The sequence below is a fragment of the Terrapene carolina genome, unplaced genomic scaffold, assembly GCF_002925995.2.
Source record: "Terrapene carolina triunguis isolate 2854851 unplaced genomic scaffold, T_m_triunguis-2.0 Scaffold173, whole genome shotgun sequence".
Lineage (NCBI taxonomy): Eukaryota > Metazoa > Chordata > Testudines > Emydidae > Terrapene > Terrapene triunguis.
The window spans coordinates 774,314-792,751 of record NW_020664524.1 but is presented as its reverse complement, the minus strand read 5'-3'; the positions used below and the strand labels follow the sequence as shown (position 1 = coordinate 792,751).

General features: G+C 40.2%; 1 protein-coding gene across 4 annotated transcripts in view; it reads right to left on the bottom strand.

Annotated features, from left to right (window-relative positions):
• The window catches only part of TRAF3IP1 (TRAF3 interacting protein 1), a 129,796-nt gene that overhangs the window by 84,651 nt on the left and 26,707 nt on the right, over nucleotides 1-18,438 (bottom strand). For 3 of the 4 annotated variants that reach the window (XM_026653954.1, XM_026653956.1, XM_026653955.1), the window contains exons 7-8: nucleotides 10,506-10,581; nucleotides 142-243 (exon numbers count right to left, since the gene is read on the bottom strand). In XM_026653954.1, the coding sequence (XP_026509739.1) occupies nucleotides 142-243; nucleotides 10,506-10,581 (178 nt within the window). The remainder of the gene's footprint in view (nucleotides 1-141; nucleotides 244-10,505; nucleotides 10,582-18,438) is intronic. The other variant, XM_026653957.1, reaches the window with a different exon arrangement.

Genomic DNA, 18,438 nt, shown 5'->3' with positions numbered 1-18,438 from the left:
GTTACACAGTGAGATTAAATTATAGGGGAGCATCTGAATTAAGCACACAAAAAAACCACAGTTTAACTTCTTAGATGTACTCAGGAGCATAGATCCAAATAAGGAATTCTGAGGTACTGAACAAGGTTTTATTCTTCTCACCTTGGTGTTTTATTGCAGGTCTAGGTTCAGCTTTTGCATGTAATATGCTAGCTGCTTTTTCATCTGAAACGTTATCTGCAGGACTATTCGTTTCCAGTACACCTAGCATAAAAGAATTTACAAGAGAAAGAAATTAATGATATAATAAAGGTTTAGAATAAATTGCTGTGCTAAATATTTAGTCCACTTAACTACCTGTTTAAGGATTACTCTGGTTTAAAGAAATATCTTGAGTGCAAATAAGGAAAGTTACAAATTTACAATGGCTTTTCACATAATTAGTGAAGTACAAACAAACAAAAAAATCACCACAGCAAGTTTTTCATCCCAAGAAGCAAAAGACTGAACTATGTAAGTTACAAACACAAGAAAGTTTATTATATTCAGGAGCAATTTACAAATATATAGTATCATTTACTAGCAGGGTAAGTAGTTAAATGATACTGTATTTACCTAGTAAAACCTAAGCAGTTACTAAAGTATGCTTTCTGGATTATATGGCAAATAACTGACAGAGTCAGTCCCAATAACTTGCCATTAAATGGTATTCAGTCATAAAATTGTGAAGTGTTATCCAGTAACTACTACAAAAATATGCAATATGTGCACTGTACAATTTGAAATTAATCACATAACAAAATGCCTAATCCCTGATTATTGTCCAACTTTCTAATGCTACATAGAAGTACAATTATTTTTGGTACAGTCCATGCTAAAAACAGTGGAAGAGAATTTCATATGGCCACTATCTTAAACTAATTTCCCAGATGTATGTATAATGAAAGGACACTTAAAATATGCGAGGTAATTCATATCGGACCGAATAATATGAACTACTCATGCACACTGCTGGGTGCTAAATTAACTGCAACCACTCTGAAAAATGATGTAGGGCATCACTGTGGCCAGCTCAATGAAAACCTCTGCGCACTGAGCATCTTTGTAGGAGCAGCAGTGATCTCTATGCTCTGTATGGCTATGCTATGTATAACCAGTATGCTCAAAAGGTCTGTTATACTCCCTCCCCGCTTTTGTCTCCTCTCCCTCTCTGAATACCTGTGAAGTGGTTTTCCCCCTCCCCCTCCCTCCTGGAATGCTTGTGGGATAAATGGGCTGGCTGAACAGCTGGAAGATCAGAAGAGCTCCCAGGTAGACAAAGTGTCTGGGACTCTAATTAGGCAGCACTCACACACCCAATCCATGGACATTGCCCGAGGTGGAGTGTGAACAACCAGACGTGTCCAAGTCATCTCTAGTCGCAGGCCATGATGAGCAGGTCTTTAAAAGGGAAAGGGCCATGTGCTCAGAAGTGCACTCACAAGCTTGTATCTCCCGTAAAGGCCCTTCACCTGGACAACGGCTCGCTGCGTTGCATTCCATGGTGCCTCGGGAAGCCTTACCTTCATCGCACCGTCCATCGCTGTGCTGTGGGACACTTACCTTAAAGAATCCTGACATCTCCAGTGCCATGCCTGTCCTGGGAGCGTGAGTATGCGAGTGTGAGTGTGACCCCCCCGCCCTTTCTTTTGAGCTTAGCTATCAGTATAGTAAACGTGCTGCTTTCTGCCAAACTCTGGTGGGTCATTAGTCCTCCCTAAGATTACTAGCTGGCCCAATTTCGGGTAACATTAATGGAGGAGAATGCGGGCAGCTTAGTGGAGGATTGACCCAAGAGTAGGGGTCCCCTGGTGCCCCCCGATGCTCTCTTGGGTGGGTCCGGCTCAAGCCTGCGTGAAAAAGTGGTAGGCTAGCAACCCACTGCAGGGAGAAAAGGACGCCGCTGCTAAGTATGCCACTGTGGGGCAAGGGGAAGAAAAAGGCAAAGCAGCCTGAGCGAGAAGACACCCCACCTTGGGGAACGGCGCCGCCGCCTGGGGGGGTGTTAGAAGGACTCCAAAAGAAATGGGCAGACCCTTGGATGCCAGAGGCGGTTCCACCTGGGAGTACAATTCATGAGTTGGATAAGGAACTGGATATGTGAAAGGCGCAGGTTCTGACTGCGAAAGTAGAGAATGCCACTCTGAGCGAGGCAGTTACCTGCCTGAAGGAGCTGGTCCTGAAGGGGTCCACCCGGGAGAACAGGGTCCGGGGGGCTTATTCAGCTTGGGTCGCCACCATTGGGGTGAAAGCCCAGAGGGGTGCGGGACCATATGATGATTGGGACGGGGATATCTGGTAAGATCCGGATCCCCCAGATCCGGACCCCGGATGGCCAGACCCCAGACACTGTGTTGTGGCAGTCCAAAGGGTGGTCCGAAACTATGGGCCTGCGCCCGCAGGGGGCAGGGAAGCTCCAAGTACCAGACACACTGTGGCAGAGACCGAGTTGACTCCCGCGCAAGCAATAAAGTTAGCAAAAACCCTGGAGAAAAAATGGGTACACTGCGGACAACTCAAACAAGCAGGGTCTGCCCCAGTGGGAGCACTGTGCTAATTTGTTCCTAAGCTTCTATCTTTCAGTCTCCGAACCAGAACATCAGAAGAGCTGATACCAGCTAAAGAATTACAGAAATACCATGGTTATAGCATCATGACAAAGTCCGTTTTCAGTGTTCCATGTTCTGCATCTGTCTCTGGTGGGTGTCCTGTGCTAGCATTGGGTCCAAAGAGAGAGAGGGGATACTACACTAGACAGGGTAAATGCCTTTTCCTTTCTCTACTTCCCACATCTCCAACCAAATTATCTATCACATCCACTCTGTCCAAAAGACTTTGGTCCCCAATGCATCAGGTTTATTTTTTGTTAGGTTCTCTAATAATCATTTTGTTGTTGGTTTTTGTTATTAATACATTTGTATTGTTAGTAACATTTTCTTGCATTGTTAATTCCACACTTTCCTCTATGCACCCTGGTTCTACTTCCCCAAGCCCTTAAGGGTTGTTCATGGGCCCCCATCATCACCCCCTAGTGGGATTTTTGACCTTGGCGCGTAATTGTAGGGCCCCGTCTTTCAGGTCTTGGAATTGTTGCTCCCCCCCCAAGACCTCTTGAAAAGAACTGTTAGTAATAGAGGATTCTGCAACATTTTAGCAACTAAATGTTAGTTTAAGTATCAGCAATTTCACGAAGTTCTCTGTTACTATGTATCTTCCAAATCAGTTTAAACTTGCATAACACCTGTGGTACTCCTAGAAATCTTATTTGTTGTGTGCATTTAAGGGTTAGGGTTCACTTTTATTGTTTGATGGCTATTGCAGCATCAAACTTGGGCCTCATTTTGTTTGTCAATGTACCCAATTATTGTAATGGTGATGGTTTTATTGTATTCCCAATTATGATAATTGTGATTGTTTGTATTTGTGTTTATATTATATCTGGTGTTTAATCAATTGTGTTTTAGTTATATTCACCTGGTTATAACTGTTTGGTTTGTTTGCAACAGATCACCTGTGCCCTACGACGACAACAACTACTGTAATAATCATAGATCAAGGGGTGGAGTGTTGTAGGAGCAGCAGTGATCTGTATGCACTGTATAACTATGCTATGTATAACCTTTATGCTCAAAAGGTCTGTTACACTCCCCCCCCCTCTTTTGTCTCCTCTCCCTCTCTGAATACCTGTGAAGTGGCTTTCCCCCTCTCTCCTGGAATGCTTGTGGGATAAATGGGCTGGTTAAATAGCTGAAAGATCAGAAGAGCTCCCAGGTAAACAAGGTGTCTGGGACTCTAATTAGGCAGCACTCACACACCCAATGCATGGACACTGCATAAGAGTTTGGCAGAAAGCAGCACGTTTATTATACTGATAGCTAAACTCAAAAGAAAAGGGGCTGGGGTCACACACACACTTGCACTCACGCTCCCAGGACAGGCACAGCAATCAGTATAATAAATGTGCTGCTTTCTGCCAAACTCTGGTGGGTCATTAGTCCTCCCTAAGCTTATTAGCTGGCCCAATTTCGGGTAACAGCATCCATGGTCAAAAAAGCAAACAAACTGTTAGGACATATAAAGAATGGGACAGAAAATAATACTAGAAGTATTATAATACCATCATATAAAACAATGATATGCCTTCGCTGGAATAATGTGTTTAGTTGTCAACCTTGCCCCAAAAACTACAGCAGAAGTAGAATGTGTCCAGAAATAGGTGATGAAAAAGATTACAAGCATGGAAAGACTACTGTAAGGAGAGATTGGAAAGACTAGGACTGTTTAGAGGAGAAACAAGAGGGGACATGATAGAGGTACACAATGTAATGAATAGTACAGAGAAAGTAAATCGGGTGCTCTTATTTAGCTTTGCTCATAGGAAAAGAACACAGGGACATTCACAGCAACTGAAAGGCAACAAATTTAAAACTGTTAAAAATTTGGAACACCACACAATCTGTATAACTCTGCCATAAGATATCCATGAGGCCAAGAGCTTAGTAGGAATCAAAAAAGGAATAGACATTTGTATGGATGGTGAAAACATCCAGATATATTAGAAAAGAATATTTACACGCACAAGGATATGAACCCTCATACATCAGAGTATAAACCAACCACTAATGGTTTTAGGAATAAATATATCTTGTTGACAGGTTATTTCATAATTGTCCACTAGAGGATTTCTAGCACATTCCTTTGAAGCACCTGCTAGAAACAACTGTCAGAGACAGAATACTGGACTATACGGACCACTGAGCTAATCTGGTATAGTAATTCCTATATTATATCAACTAGCTAAAAAGGTAAACAACGAAAACACTGCTATTGCAGGAGTGTTTAATAAAACATTATTAAACCCTATTCAGCCATGACATACCAAGCATTGTTTTCTCTTACCTGGCTCTTGCATTGTAGTGACTGACTCAGCTTTCTCTTTTAATATACTAGCTGCTTTCTCAACCAAGGCACTAGTGGCAGTTTTACTAGCTTCCTTTCTTCCTGACATAAAATAGTTTACAATGAGATATGTACTATACACATGAGGGACATACTCCCAAACATTTCAGAATCAGTTGCTGCATTATGTAATGTGCTCACAAGCTACCTAGCATGCATCCTACCATATGTTCATTCTTCACATTTTCAAACCACAAAGGTGGAGTACTTTTGCTGCCTTCTGGGTAGGCAAGATGACAATCTTGACGATCATGCATATATGGCTGTGGATCCACTGACATTTCACAACTGTTTTTAATTTAAAATTCACAAGCTTTCCTCTTTTCTGCTCTCCCAATATAAAGCATGTGTTTCTATATTACTTTATAAAATCTTATTTTTGACATGGGTACACAAGCAAAGAGGCTTTAAATCTTGTAACTCCTAGCACTTGCACAAAATCTAGTATTTTCTTTACATAAGGACTAAATGCTTTAGTGAAACAATGTTATGAAACAAAAATATTCATTCTTTTTTAAAAGGAAGGCTTTTCACATGCTCTGTTAAAGATAATTATAGATCCAAAATCACAACTGATTTAATGGAAGGAGTTATTTAAAAATCACTGACAACTGCAACATATAATTTATAGATTAACCTAATATTTGCATTGCTATGCAATTAGTTTTACTACAAGACATACTACAACAGTGAAAATAGCTCGTCACTGGTAACTTGAATGACAGTAGATTTAATATTTAACTACACAGGATAATTTAAAAAAAATTTAAATGGCAACAATATTGAAAATTTATTCTTAATGATAGGCAAAATATGGTATAATCGGTTATAATTAGCGAGTATTCATTAAGCTGGAAAGGTTCCCGTAGTTTCCATTTCAGTTTTATTAACACAATGCCTGCCTCTGCAGGTCTAGTTGCAGTGCAAGCCTCTTTTCTTCCTGTCATTATTTCTTTTAGATTTAACATTAAAAAGAACATTCAAAGCTCTGAGCCCCCTGACAAACTTCCAAAACCCACAAAATAATTTGCAACAGGCATTAACACAGGAAATGAATGGGTCTACGGCACATGGGCACTTTTGGAAATCCTACCAGGTGCTTGAGTACTTTTCAATGTTGTACCCATGGTCTGATGTAACATGTTAGCTTTTCACCTGACACACCTCGGAACCAAACTAGCTTGGGATCAGTTTCTGAACATAGGGGATTTGAGTCCAGTACACAAACAAAGTGGTCTCAGTGGTACACCATGATTAGCAATCTGCACAAAAGCTGGAATAGCAAGAATATTCCAGGCCAAAACTAAGGGATGTGGAGAACTAAACATCTCATTTGCTTAAACTGAGAGTCTTTCTCAGCAGTATTTCTTACCTTTTTAAAAACCAGGTACTGGAAGAAAGTGAAAATTCACCTTTTAAAATCAATGCAAGTGTCTAAATTAATGTAAAAATCAGAATTATTGCTGCTGCGACCAATGTGAATAGTGTTAAATCTTTAAAGTGTTCAAAAATGGTGAGAAAAGTATAATCTATATTAAACAGTTAAAATGAACGAAGGGGAAAAAAGCATAGAATATGGAAATGCCAACTAAAGTACCAAAACATGAGACATGGTTAATGGACAGGTTTGCCGCTTACCTAGCTGTTTCACTATAGTGTCCTTCCTGGCTTTCATATATGAAGGGCTAAGCTTTTTTTCAGTTGAGACACTAGCTTCACTGTTTTTAGATTCCTTTCTTCCTGACATGAAAGTTATGAGATAAGAATTTAGGATATTTTAAACGAAATTTTATAGACTCAAATGGTGTACAAATACCATATCTAATGCACTTACTAACTGCAGGTGGTGACCTAATCAGCTGGAATGAAGAACCTTAAAAGATAAACAAGATAGGTTACATTTTTGCAAAGTAAGGACAGCTGTTCCTAGGCTTAGCTAGAATTAACTAAAAAGACTAAAATCTTCACTTAAATATGGTCTAAGGAGATAAAGAGAAATTCTTAGAAGGGGAATGTGGCAACAGAGACAGAGAGTTGGTATCAGGCTCAAGTCTGCTATGGTCTGTAGGGATTCAAAGGGATCCCCATACAATAACTTAAATTGCCTAGTCATATGAAAGGATTGGTGGTCTCAGTCCACTTCCTAATGGGCAAGGGTGGCCATCACAGAACCATTGCCCCAACTGATAACTTGGACAGTCTCAGGACAGAGGCCAAGGACTGAAAGTTGGAGACTACTACAACTTTACTCACTGATCTTTTCAAATTCAGTCGTGGTATGCTGGCAGGGCGGCAAGGGAAAAGCTTACAGTGCTGCTTGCCCCATCTGTATCTGTCCCACAGATGACTTCAATTTGCACGCTGGCAAAGTGGGCACTTTTCACATGTACTCATTTTTTTTCTTGTTAACGAGTTAGGTATGAACCAAATCATAGCAAAAGTTTGATTAGCTATACTTGATCCCAACATTACACTAAAGCAGGAAACCCAGGAGAGTCTCTTTGAAGATTTTCTTCTTGATTTATCCATGGGGCTTTTTGGAGATGGCGCAGAAGTAATTTTATAATAGTGATAGTTTTCTTTTTTCCATATAATTCACCTTGGTATACAAAGTTAATTTTCACTCACTATGGTACTACATTTCACTTAAAAATCATATTTGAAATGAGAGAAAGGTGGAATATCAAATGTCTCAATAAGCACACAGTTGTTTGCTACAGCTTCCTTTCCTTCACAGCACTGTGACTTTCCATATAACACCCAGAAGATGACAAATGTGAATGAAACCATTCAAGCATGTATGCTAAGAATCTGATGATGTACTAATGCTCTTTCCTAATGCTGGTGCCTGCTTCTGCAATAAGGGAAATGCCTTAAACAATGTGATTTACTTGCAAAGTAAGAGTATTTCTTACGTTTTTCTAAGATCACAGCATTAAACTGATCATTGAATACTGTGGTTTCAGAGCACAAGAGTTCTGACAGAGAAGACATTTGACATCCATGACAACAGCCACTTTGGGTAAGGGAACCAGCAAAAATGAGAAAAGGAACAGAAACACATGACTTTCTAAACTTCGGTTTAAACTGGTTTAGTATAGGTCAGGTGTCTGTGGCACAGAGATCTAGCTTCTTCCTGCATATGTCACAACAGCATGGCATATCCATGCTAGCAATGTGAAAATTCTTTGATTCAGATTAGATTTGTGTCTGAATACTGGCCATTTGCCAGTATTTGTATTTAATCAAATGACAAGATAATACACAAAAAATATGATGGCATCCATTGAAGCTCTACTTCAATTTCACTAAAACTGGGAAACTCCAGAGTGCACCTTGCTTCTGAGCATAATGCGTGCAACAATGTTAAAACCAAGGAAAGCCCGAGGTGCAGTCAATGGTGCAACAGCATCCTCCATAATCCTGCCACAATTCCAAACCACATCCCGTTGCTGCTACACTCCCCTCATTCCTTCCCATCTTCTCAGGGAAACAGACAGCTGCCAGGCACAAAATGGCCTCAGCTTGACCCTGCTCATTCCTTTCTGATTGTTTCCAGAGAGCAAATGAACGACTAGCTCCTCCTAATCAGAGGCTCGCAGAAGTGGCATCCCACAACGTTCAGTACCATCCCCCCTTTTATTCCTCAACTTCTAGGTGAAGCCATTGTGGGAAACAATAGGGGCTACTGTGGGGATTTGATAGCTGCTTTCAACTACCTGAACGGGGGTTCCAAAGAGGATGGAGCTAGACTGTTCTCAGTAGTACCAGATGACAGAACAAGCAGTAATGGTCTCAAGTTGCAGTGGGGGAGGTTTAGATGTTGGATATTAGGAAAAATGTTTTCACTAGGAGGGTGGTGAAGCACTGGAATGGGTTACCTAGGGAGGTGGTGGAATCTCCTTCCTTAGAGGTTTTTAAGGTCAGGCTTGACGAAGGCCTGGCTGGGATTATTTAGTTCGGGATTGGTCCTGCTTTGAGCAGGGGGTTGGACTAAATGACCTCCTGAGATCCCTTCCAACCCTGATATTCTATGATTCTATGATACAAAGTCAGCAGTGTAACTGACGACACCTAGCTCCCTATCCTTCTCTAACTCAGACCCCCTAAACAAGCCCCAAGGCAGAAACAGACCAGAATGAAAAAAGCTAGCTGAAACTCAATCCGACAAGCCTGAGTTTATGCAGAGAGTTTGAGGAAAGCACTTAGAGAACCTATCAAAATATATCTGTTCCAATAATTGGGGGCATCTTCCCTAATCATCAACATGGTCTGCAGTCTAGCGATCCCACTTGACTCCTCAATATTGCTAGGCTTGCAGATTACATTGATCACTTGTGATCATTGAAGAGACTGTGTCCCATCCTGTCAGATATGGGTTGTGTTACAGTCACCAATGCTTCTGCACCTCTCAGGACTGAAACTGTAAGCAAAAGCTACCACAAAAATCCTGTCTAGGCCAGAATTCATCCAACCATCTTCTGAATGTGGTGAACTCATAAAAGCACATCAAACCTGTCTTCTACTTTCTGGGCTGTCTATCAAATTGCTGCAAGGTGAAATTAAGTTATTGGTTACTATGGATTATGCTCAATTTATCTTATCAACCACCTTGTCATTGCCAAAAAAGCACCTAACCAATTTTCATGCACAAATCTGGAACTCCATGTTCCGGAGGCGAAGACTTGTAGGTTTTGGAGAAAGGACATTCTTAACTACAGGCCCACTCTTCTGGAATTTGCTCTCTCCCAAAATAAATGTAAATATGACCCTGGCTGCTCTCAGAAAGAGTTTAAAGATACACTTCTATCTCTAGGTCTTACCAACTGATAAAATTATGAAATGCTGGGTTCCTAGTCAAAGTGATCAGTTTAAAAGTCGCAGGGAAGCATCATGTTTTGTCTCATTATTGAGATCTTTGCAAAGGCATCCAGGTACCATGGTGAAAGGCATCCTATAATAAATATTTCGAGTTTAAGTCTTTCAAAAATCTTTTGCCCTCAAGGATTTCATATTGAAAGGGAAATTCTAGATACTTAGCTATACATACTTGCTGAAAAATGGACAGCTTTGCCATAGCATGTGCACACCCACACACATACACTTATACAGAATTTTAAAGGAAATATTTGTCTACTCCTGATAGCCTATGAAGCATCAAGAAGCATCCTTTGTGATAGAAAAAAATTAAAGTTTCCAGACTTCCTAGAGATCATAAGTCACGATCGAATAGGAGAGCTCAGTGGTTTGAGCATTGGCCTGCTAAACCCAGGGATCTGGGGCGAAAATCTGTCAGCGACGGTACTTGGTCCTGCTGTGAAGGCAGGGGACTGGACTCAATGACCTTTCAAGGTCCCTTCCAGTTCTAGGAGATATCTACTCACACAATCCATGCAAAAAATTGCCATTTGGATTTATAAATACATGTTTTGCATAAAACAGTAAACAAAGAGACTTTAATAGGAATACCATACATTTATAATCTCTCAAGCATATTTAATAGACAAAGAAAAATGCTTTACAGTTACCTTCTGCTCCAGGTTTGACTCGTTGCCTGGGTCCCTTTGTTGAAGACTGCCTTGGTATTCTTGCAGGACTTCCACTCTTTAAAAAAAAAAAAAAAAAAAAAAAAACCCACGTTAATATAAGTTAGATTTCATTCATATAGACAGATCCACACACATATATAAATAAAATCAGGGCTAGCAAAATCTACTTGCACAGGGCAGGCAGGCAACTTTCCTAGATTAATGCAGTTTCTTACCTTTTTTGTTTTAAAGCAACTGAAGTTTTTAGCCTTCACGGTTTCAAGAGATAACCTCACAAATGTGAACTAAGCGTACCCAACGCAGAGATGTCTTCCCAGTCTGCAGAAAGACTGTTCCAGTGCCACTGTTGGTCTTGGAGTGCCACTGCTGGTCTTGGAGTGATTGTTAGTGTTAAGGCAACCTGGGGGAAGTCAGCCACTGTAGGAGTGGGTGCCCTAGGGGCCTGCCACTCCCACTGCTGCAGCAGATATACTAGATGGGGCTCAACTGCCCCAAAGAAGGTCTCTGTATGGGGTATAAGGTGGCTTCCTTCCGCTCTAGCAGAAGATCCAGGCAGGGGAGGGGAGATCATACCATACAAAAACTTTACTCCAAAGCCAAATGTGGGGTAGACTGGAAAAAGACAGGTCTTCAGACAAGTACTATTTTGTCATATCCCCCTGCTCAAAAAAAAAGGTGTCTTTGAATTGCTGTGAAGACTTCTGCTCATTTGCAGGTTGAATGATGGAGATTAGCTCATCATTTAACCATGGCTCCCTTGTTCTTATAGCATGGCACAGAGGGAACAGAACACCCAGTAGCTTTCACTATTATTAGTGTCATCCAACATACCGCTAATCAGTTTCACTGCCCTTTTACAGAACTTTCCTATTTTGTCTACATCATTTTTAAGATGTAGTGACCAAAACTGAACAGTATGAGGTGAGAGCATACCAGTGATTTATAGAATGCAGTTTTATTTTTCCTATATTCTCTATCCCTTTATATATCTCAACATCTTGGTCCAAATCCTGAAATATGTTTAGCACCTCTCAGGATTTCCCCCTCATCTGACTTTTGAATGCGTCTATGAATTAACAACGCATGTCTTCTGCATCCAAGAATAACTGCCAACCCTACTGATAATGCATATTCTCATGATATGAATGAGACTCATACCTTGATAATTTCTATATGGTTATTAAAAAATTCTTTGATACCCCCTCAAATCTGAACACTGCTCTAAGCTAAACAGCACACAATAATATTTCTTACATCTGTGATATCTGAAATACATGGCTATAGAACGCCTACCCATGCGTTAAGGAAAACGCTCACCGTAAAAGACATGTATGACATTAAATGAAATATAGGAGAAAGAAAGGAAAAGTATGCTTACCAAACTACTCTATATTCCTATTCACAACAATGCTAGAATCAATTTCTAAGAAAGCACGGAGACAGTGCACCCCATTGATAATAATTTGAGACACTGTTAACATCAAGAAGGTGAAGATTACCTGCTAGAGGAGGGTCTGTAAATTTGCTTTTAGAGGGCATATTTTCCCCATTATGTGCTAGTAATGTTAATGAGCACAATAGGAGTTAAGAATGCAGACCATAGAGAGAACTTACGGATTTTCTCCTAACACAAAACTGAAAAATAATTATTTTTAAATGGTGGTTACAATTATGTGATTGTTTCAACTCTTTGCAGGAGCTCACTACAGGCATCCTATGGGCAAGCAAGCAATCTATGGGCAAGTGAGATTAAGCCATTAAAAACTAAAGTAAAACATGCACCAACAATACTAAGGTGCATACGTTTGCCTTCAGAATTTCAGAAGACTTGAAATAAAACAAGAACATACAGATATTACAGACAGAAAGTCACTACACAAAATGAACAACAGGTGATACTGAATAAAGCAACTGGTTTTGATAAACATTTATTCATTAGATTTTTGCAGTTATTTTACCTGTAGCAAGATAGGAAATGTTTTGGTTTCACTCTTTAGGAAGTATTGAGATTTACTGAAAAATAAAACTACTACAAACAAAAGTGAAGGTAATAATGAAGTGGTTTATTTTAATTACTAGCATCTTTTTACATTCATAACATTATGCAAGAGGCAAAATAAAACCTAGCATTCCAGCAAAATCTGGGTTGAGAGCCTTTGGGGCACATCTGGTCTGGTCAAGCATTCTCGTGACTTTTGGTGATGCAATTACACTGCTCTACAGCCAAAATGCTTCTGAAATAAATGTAGTCAAACTTTACTAATTCTGGGTCACTGAGAACGAAAATGATGCTTAAAACTGTTGATTGGCTCTAGTTTTCAAGATATGCTATTGGGTCAGTATATACGACCCTTGACTTGGGAATGGTGGAGGATAAGTGAGTTATAAAGGGAAGGGATCTCAATTTAAACCAGAAATGACTAAAATACATCTTTGACTGGATCTATGAATAAATCTATGACTGGGTTTGGACAGTACTTGCTTTTTAGGCAAAACAATGAATGATGCAATCTGAAGCTGGTATTGCGTCATACATGATATAAATTGCATCATGTTATTCCTAGAAGTCATGGATGATGCAATCATAACGAAGCTTACATCATTCTGCTGAATAAATTGCCTTATATCAGCTCTAGAAATCATACAGTGTCGTGCTCTCTTATTTGTAAGTGTTTGATTTTGCAAAGGGACACATTTCTGTTTAGCCAAAGTGAGCAGAGATGCCTCGTACTTGTGTGAACAGTGCAGATAACTTCTGCTATGTTTGTGGGTGAAGTGACTTTTGCATCACAAAAGCGCAGTATAACCACTATGGTTAAGAAAGCCTATCACCTTTATTTAGGCTGCAAAATTGGAGATCAGGACAAGAGGTGGGCCCCACACATATGCTGCAACACTTGTGCAACAAATCTTCGCCAGTGGTTGAACAGGAAAAGGAAATCTATGCCTTTTGCAGTGCCAATGATTTGGAGAAAGCCAACAGATCATACCAGCAATTGTTACTTCTGCATGGTGCCTCCAGTTGGGAAAGGTGTGTCAAAGAAGAAAAAGTGGACTGTGCATTATCCAAACATTCCATCAGCTCTACGCCCAGTACCCCACGGAGAAGGACTGCCGGTTCCTGATGCACCAGAATCATTCTCACTTGAGTCAGACAAGGAAGAGGAAGAGGATGAAACTTCTGGTCATGAACCATCAATGTCACAGGACCCACATTTTCTCCCATCCTCCTCCTCTGAACCACACCTCATAACACAAGGTGAACTGAATGACCTTGTCAGGGATTTGGAACTACCCAAGAGTAAGGCAGAGCTGTTGGGCTCCAGACTACAGCAGTGGAATCTCCTGCCAGGTGATGTTAGGGTTTCCATGTTCCGTGACCGTCAAAAGGATCTTGTCCCATTCTTCTTCATGGAAGGTGATCTTGTAGCCTGCAACAACATCGATGGTGTGATGGCAGCCCTCAACATCGTTCACGATCCAGATGAGTGGAGACTGTTCATTGATTCATCGAAGACGAGTCTTAAAGCTGTTTTACTGCATAATGGCAATGTTTTGCCATCAATTCCAGTTGGTCATGCAGTCCATATGAAGGAAACCTATGACAACATGAAACAACTTTTGAGGTGCATAATCTATGACCAACATCAGTGGCAGCTTTGTGGCGATTTGAAGGTTGTTGCTCTCTTGCTTGGTCTGCAAACTGGATACACAAAGTACTGCTGTTTTCTCTGCGAATGGGATAGTCGTGCAAGAGATTCCCACTACATCAAGAAAGATTGGCCACTCCAACAGTCATTGGAACCTGGGAGGAAAAGTGTTCAGCATCCACCACTTGTTGAATCAAGGAAGATTTTGTTACCACCCTTACACATCAAGCTGGGTCTGATGAAGAACTTTGTCAAGGCCATTGACAAAACACAAGCAGCTTTCAAGTACCTCCGTGGAAAATTTCCAAGGTTAAGTGAAGCTAAGATAAAGGAAGGTGTCTTTGTTGGTCCTCAGATTCGTGAACTTCTTCCAGATGATGCATTTGACCATGCACTGCGTGGCAAGGAAAAGACGGCATGGAAAGCCTTCCAGTTAGTGGCAATAAATTTTCTCGGAAACAACAAGGCAGACAACTACAGGTTGTTGGTGGAAAACCTCCTCAAGGCATACAAAAGCCTTGGTTGCAACATGTCACTAAAGATACATTTTTTGCACTCTCATCTAGAGCAGTGAGGGACGAGCAACGAGCACGGCGAGCGATTTCATTAGGACATTGCAACAATGGAGAAACGCTATCAGGGCAAATGGAGCCCATCAATGCTTGCAGACTATTGCTGGACAGTGACAAGTGATGCTCCATTTAATGAATGCAAGAGACAAGCCAAGAAGCGCCGAGTAGACACTGAATAGGACTAAACTTTGTACAGAATAGTTTTTTGCCTCTTGTTTCATAATAAATTTTATTTATATAACCCTTTTGCTGATTTTTAAAGTGTTACATAAACAGGACATGTGAAATATTATCATGTAAAGCAACCATAAACACATGAAAAGACCTAGGTTTACAATTTATGATTAAAACTCTACTATCTACACAATATACATAGACATAAAATGTAAAAACTTAAATATCTTAGAAACAGTAGCCAATCAGTTGTTTTAATTGTCATATTTGAATTCAGCACATCGAAATACATAATAAATAGCACATTTTATCTCTGAAGCAGACGACTTCTCAAAAATTGTAGACCAGTGTTATTAGCACAGGTGGGGAAGAAGTTGAGAATAGGTGGAGAGGCTTCTAACAGAGCTGGGTTAGTGATTTATTGTCAGGTAGGGAGTGAAAGCATGGTTTTACATTTTTGTACAACACGTGCACCATGGCAACCGGTGCAAAATAATAGCTAATTTTTATCACTATGGTAATGTACAAAAATAGAAAGACCACATGTTTACAATCTGACTTTTTCCAAAGGGAGATAAAAAAAAAAAAGTGTGTTAATTCTGTTCTCTTACAAATTCAGAGGCTCTGAGACTTTAAAGAGCAGTCACTAATGGAGTCATTACAACAAATTTTACTTTACAGTCAATTTCAAATTAGTCTGGAAAAATAAATTTAAGATTTAGCCCAAGTAGTAAGTACAAATACTTGCACATTTTGTGAGGTCTTACTTGTATTTGTTTGGGAAGGTTAAAGTCTGTGCTCCATCTAAATCTGCTAATCAGGCCTCCAGTATCAGCAGCTATACCCCTTGGATAGCCGTATTTATGTGGTAAGAGGCACAAATGTAATGCTGATTATTGGAAATCTAGCATATCACAAGGAGAATATGCTCCAGAGAGATACTCTGACACTTTTGCTTTTAAATCCCTCTTCTGATCCACATGGGCAATGCTGTTCAACCACTGCATTAATGGGATGGTTAATGCAGGGACATTATGAAAATCCTTTGTCAATGACCAGCCCTTCCTCTGAGCTCCACTGCCCTCACAAGTCACCGTGATACACAGAAGACTCATGCCAAAAGTAATGGCATGGGCAGAGGTTAGAACACCGCTGGTCACAAGATGTGTTCAGGATCCAATCATTGGCTCAGTGATTTTATACTCCTAAGTGGTCTGAAGGCTAAGTAGTTAACCGGGAACTCAAGGACAAGAGTAATATACTGAGAATATGCCTTTATAACCTGGGAGGAAAAGAAGTTAGTATTTGCTCCCTAGTATTCAGGGTCTCACGGGGATATAAATTGGACCAATGTCTACTTACTGGACGTCTCATATTACTCACTGGCCATTGTGGAAAAATGCATCTCCCACTCAAAAGAAAGGATATACAACTCATACATGTATTGTAAGATATTAGCAGTTTGTTATTCCCCCTTCTCCCCCTATAAATCATCAAGTCCGACAGACTGGACACTACATTAAAAAAACCCTTCAGCATTCCTATTCTCGGGAGTAATTAGAATTCACCCATTACCCCAGAATCCTCCAAAGGGTACTGCTACCCTAATTAGAACAACATTGCTATGATTGTTTTTTAAATATATACCCAGGCTTTGTTCATGTCTGCATATCAATATAAACCATTTAGCACATTCTCTGAATGAATGTACCTCTGTGTTAAGTGAACAGTAAATGCTTGAAATACAGCTAATTTCCAATGCACTGGGAGCTACTACACCTCTACCCCGAGATAACGCTGTCCTCGGGAGCCAAAAAAATCTTACCGCGTTCTAGGTGAAACCGCGTTATATCGAACTTGCTTTGATCCGCTGGAGTGCGCAGCCCCACCCCCCCGGAGCACTGCTTTACCGCGTTATATCTGAATTCGTGTTATATTGGGTCGCGTTATATCGGGGTAGAGGTGTATCTCCCTTGGAGAGTGCCCTGAATCTTTCTCCAACCTTTCATATTCCCATTATTTGCTTCTAAAACAGTTGTCATTATTCTGAATCAAAGTTTTGTTTTATAACAGCCACCATTTACTGACCATTTGAGATGCATGACAGCAACAGAGAAAGATCTATATTTGTCAAGGTCCTTATAACTTGTGTAATTTTGACAGTATGACTTACTTGGAAATATCAGTCTCTTATTTTTTCCTGGTAACCTGAAGTCTGTAGGCTGTAAAGAGATGTCCTACCAACTTTGGCTAATGCTAGCTAACCCCCTCAGCCACAAAGGAATGTCCTAGGACAGAGAATTTTGGCTGGCAAATTGTATACTTTAATGTATGACTTCCATCATATGAATGGAGCGTGAATAAGTGACACCATCAAAAGATAGTCATTTGGAACTTTAATATTTATGAAAACTCCCAAACAAAGCTCTATGGAACTACTGCATTTGTCCCTCTCAGAGTAGCTGCTTTCTTTGATTCAGTAAAATTGTTTAAATATATATTCCAGATCATTTCCACGCAGAAATTCTCCTCTGAAAGAACGTCATTAGTTGTGACTTAAAGGATGATCCAAATGACCAGTTCCAGAGCAACATAGCTTGTGTAGCAATAAACAACAGACACTATAGATGTGGCCAAAAGTGATAGGATATTAGAAAATGCTACAGCCAAAAGTTTCAACAGTCATCTGTAAAACAGGACAGACCTTTTCAATGTGTTTTGCCTTAGGGTTAACTGACATCCTGTCCATCTTCTTCTGTAGCCACTTTCCCCATAAACAGCACCATATGCTTCAGAAGGTCCGCCTAAGGCCTGAGTCCCCTGGCTTTTGTCACAAGTCTCGAAGTTATCTTTATGATCTAAAAAGTCAGTCATGCTATGGAAGTGCTCACTTGAGAACAAAACTACTCACTTAATCTGGACCAAGAGCATACAAAACACAATTTTACTTTCTCTGATCACAAGCAAGGTGATAAGCAATAACCAGCAGGCATCCATCTTCCAACACACACTGAAGATTGCCTGCCAGATATTAGCCGAATGCTTCCTGTTCGTTTTTGTTCAGACTAGCTTTACTTTCATTTTAGAAAATGTATTATGGATACCAGGACATCACCACTTGCTGGTGACAGAACAGATTTTCTTTAATAAAGAATATGCAAGAATTTAAAGGTATTTGCCCAGTGCTCAGACTTCTGGAGATAAATAGCAAGAGGAATATTACAAATTCTGAGCATTCAAAAAATCTAGTCTAGAAGTCTAATCTCAAACAAGCATGGTTAGCAAACTGAGGTCTAAGTGACAGTATACATTAAAAGTGTTACGATAGACTTCTAAATGAACAAAGCTTTCTTAAATGTAGTATTCAAACTATTCAGCTTGAAACACTGCAGGCATCAGAATTGAGAGCAGGGAGCCTGTCTCTCCTGCACATTCAATATCCCCTCTGCTGGTGCCCAGTCAGAAAAGAACAGGAAGGTGCCTGACTTGAATGCAGAGGGGACAGGAGCCAGACCA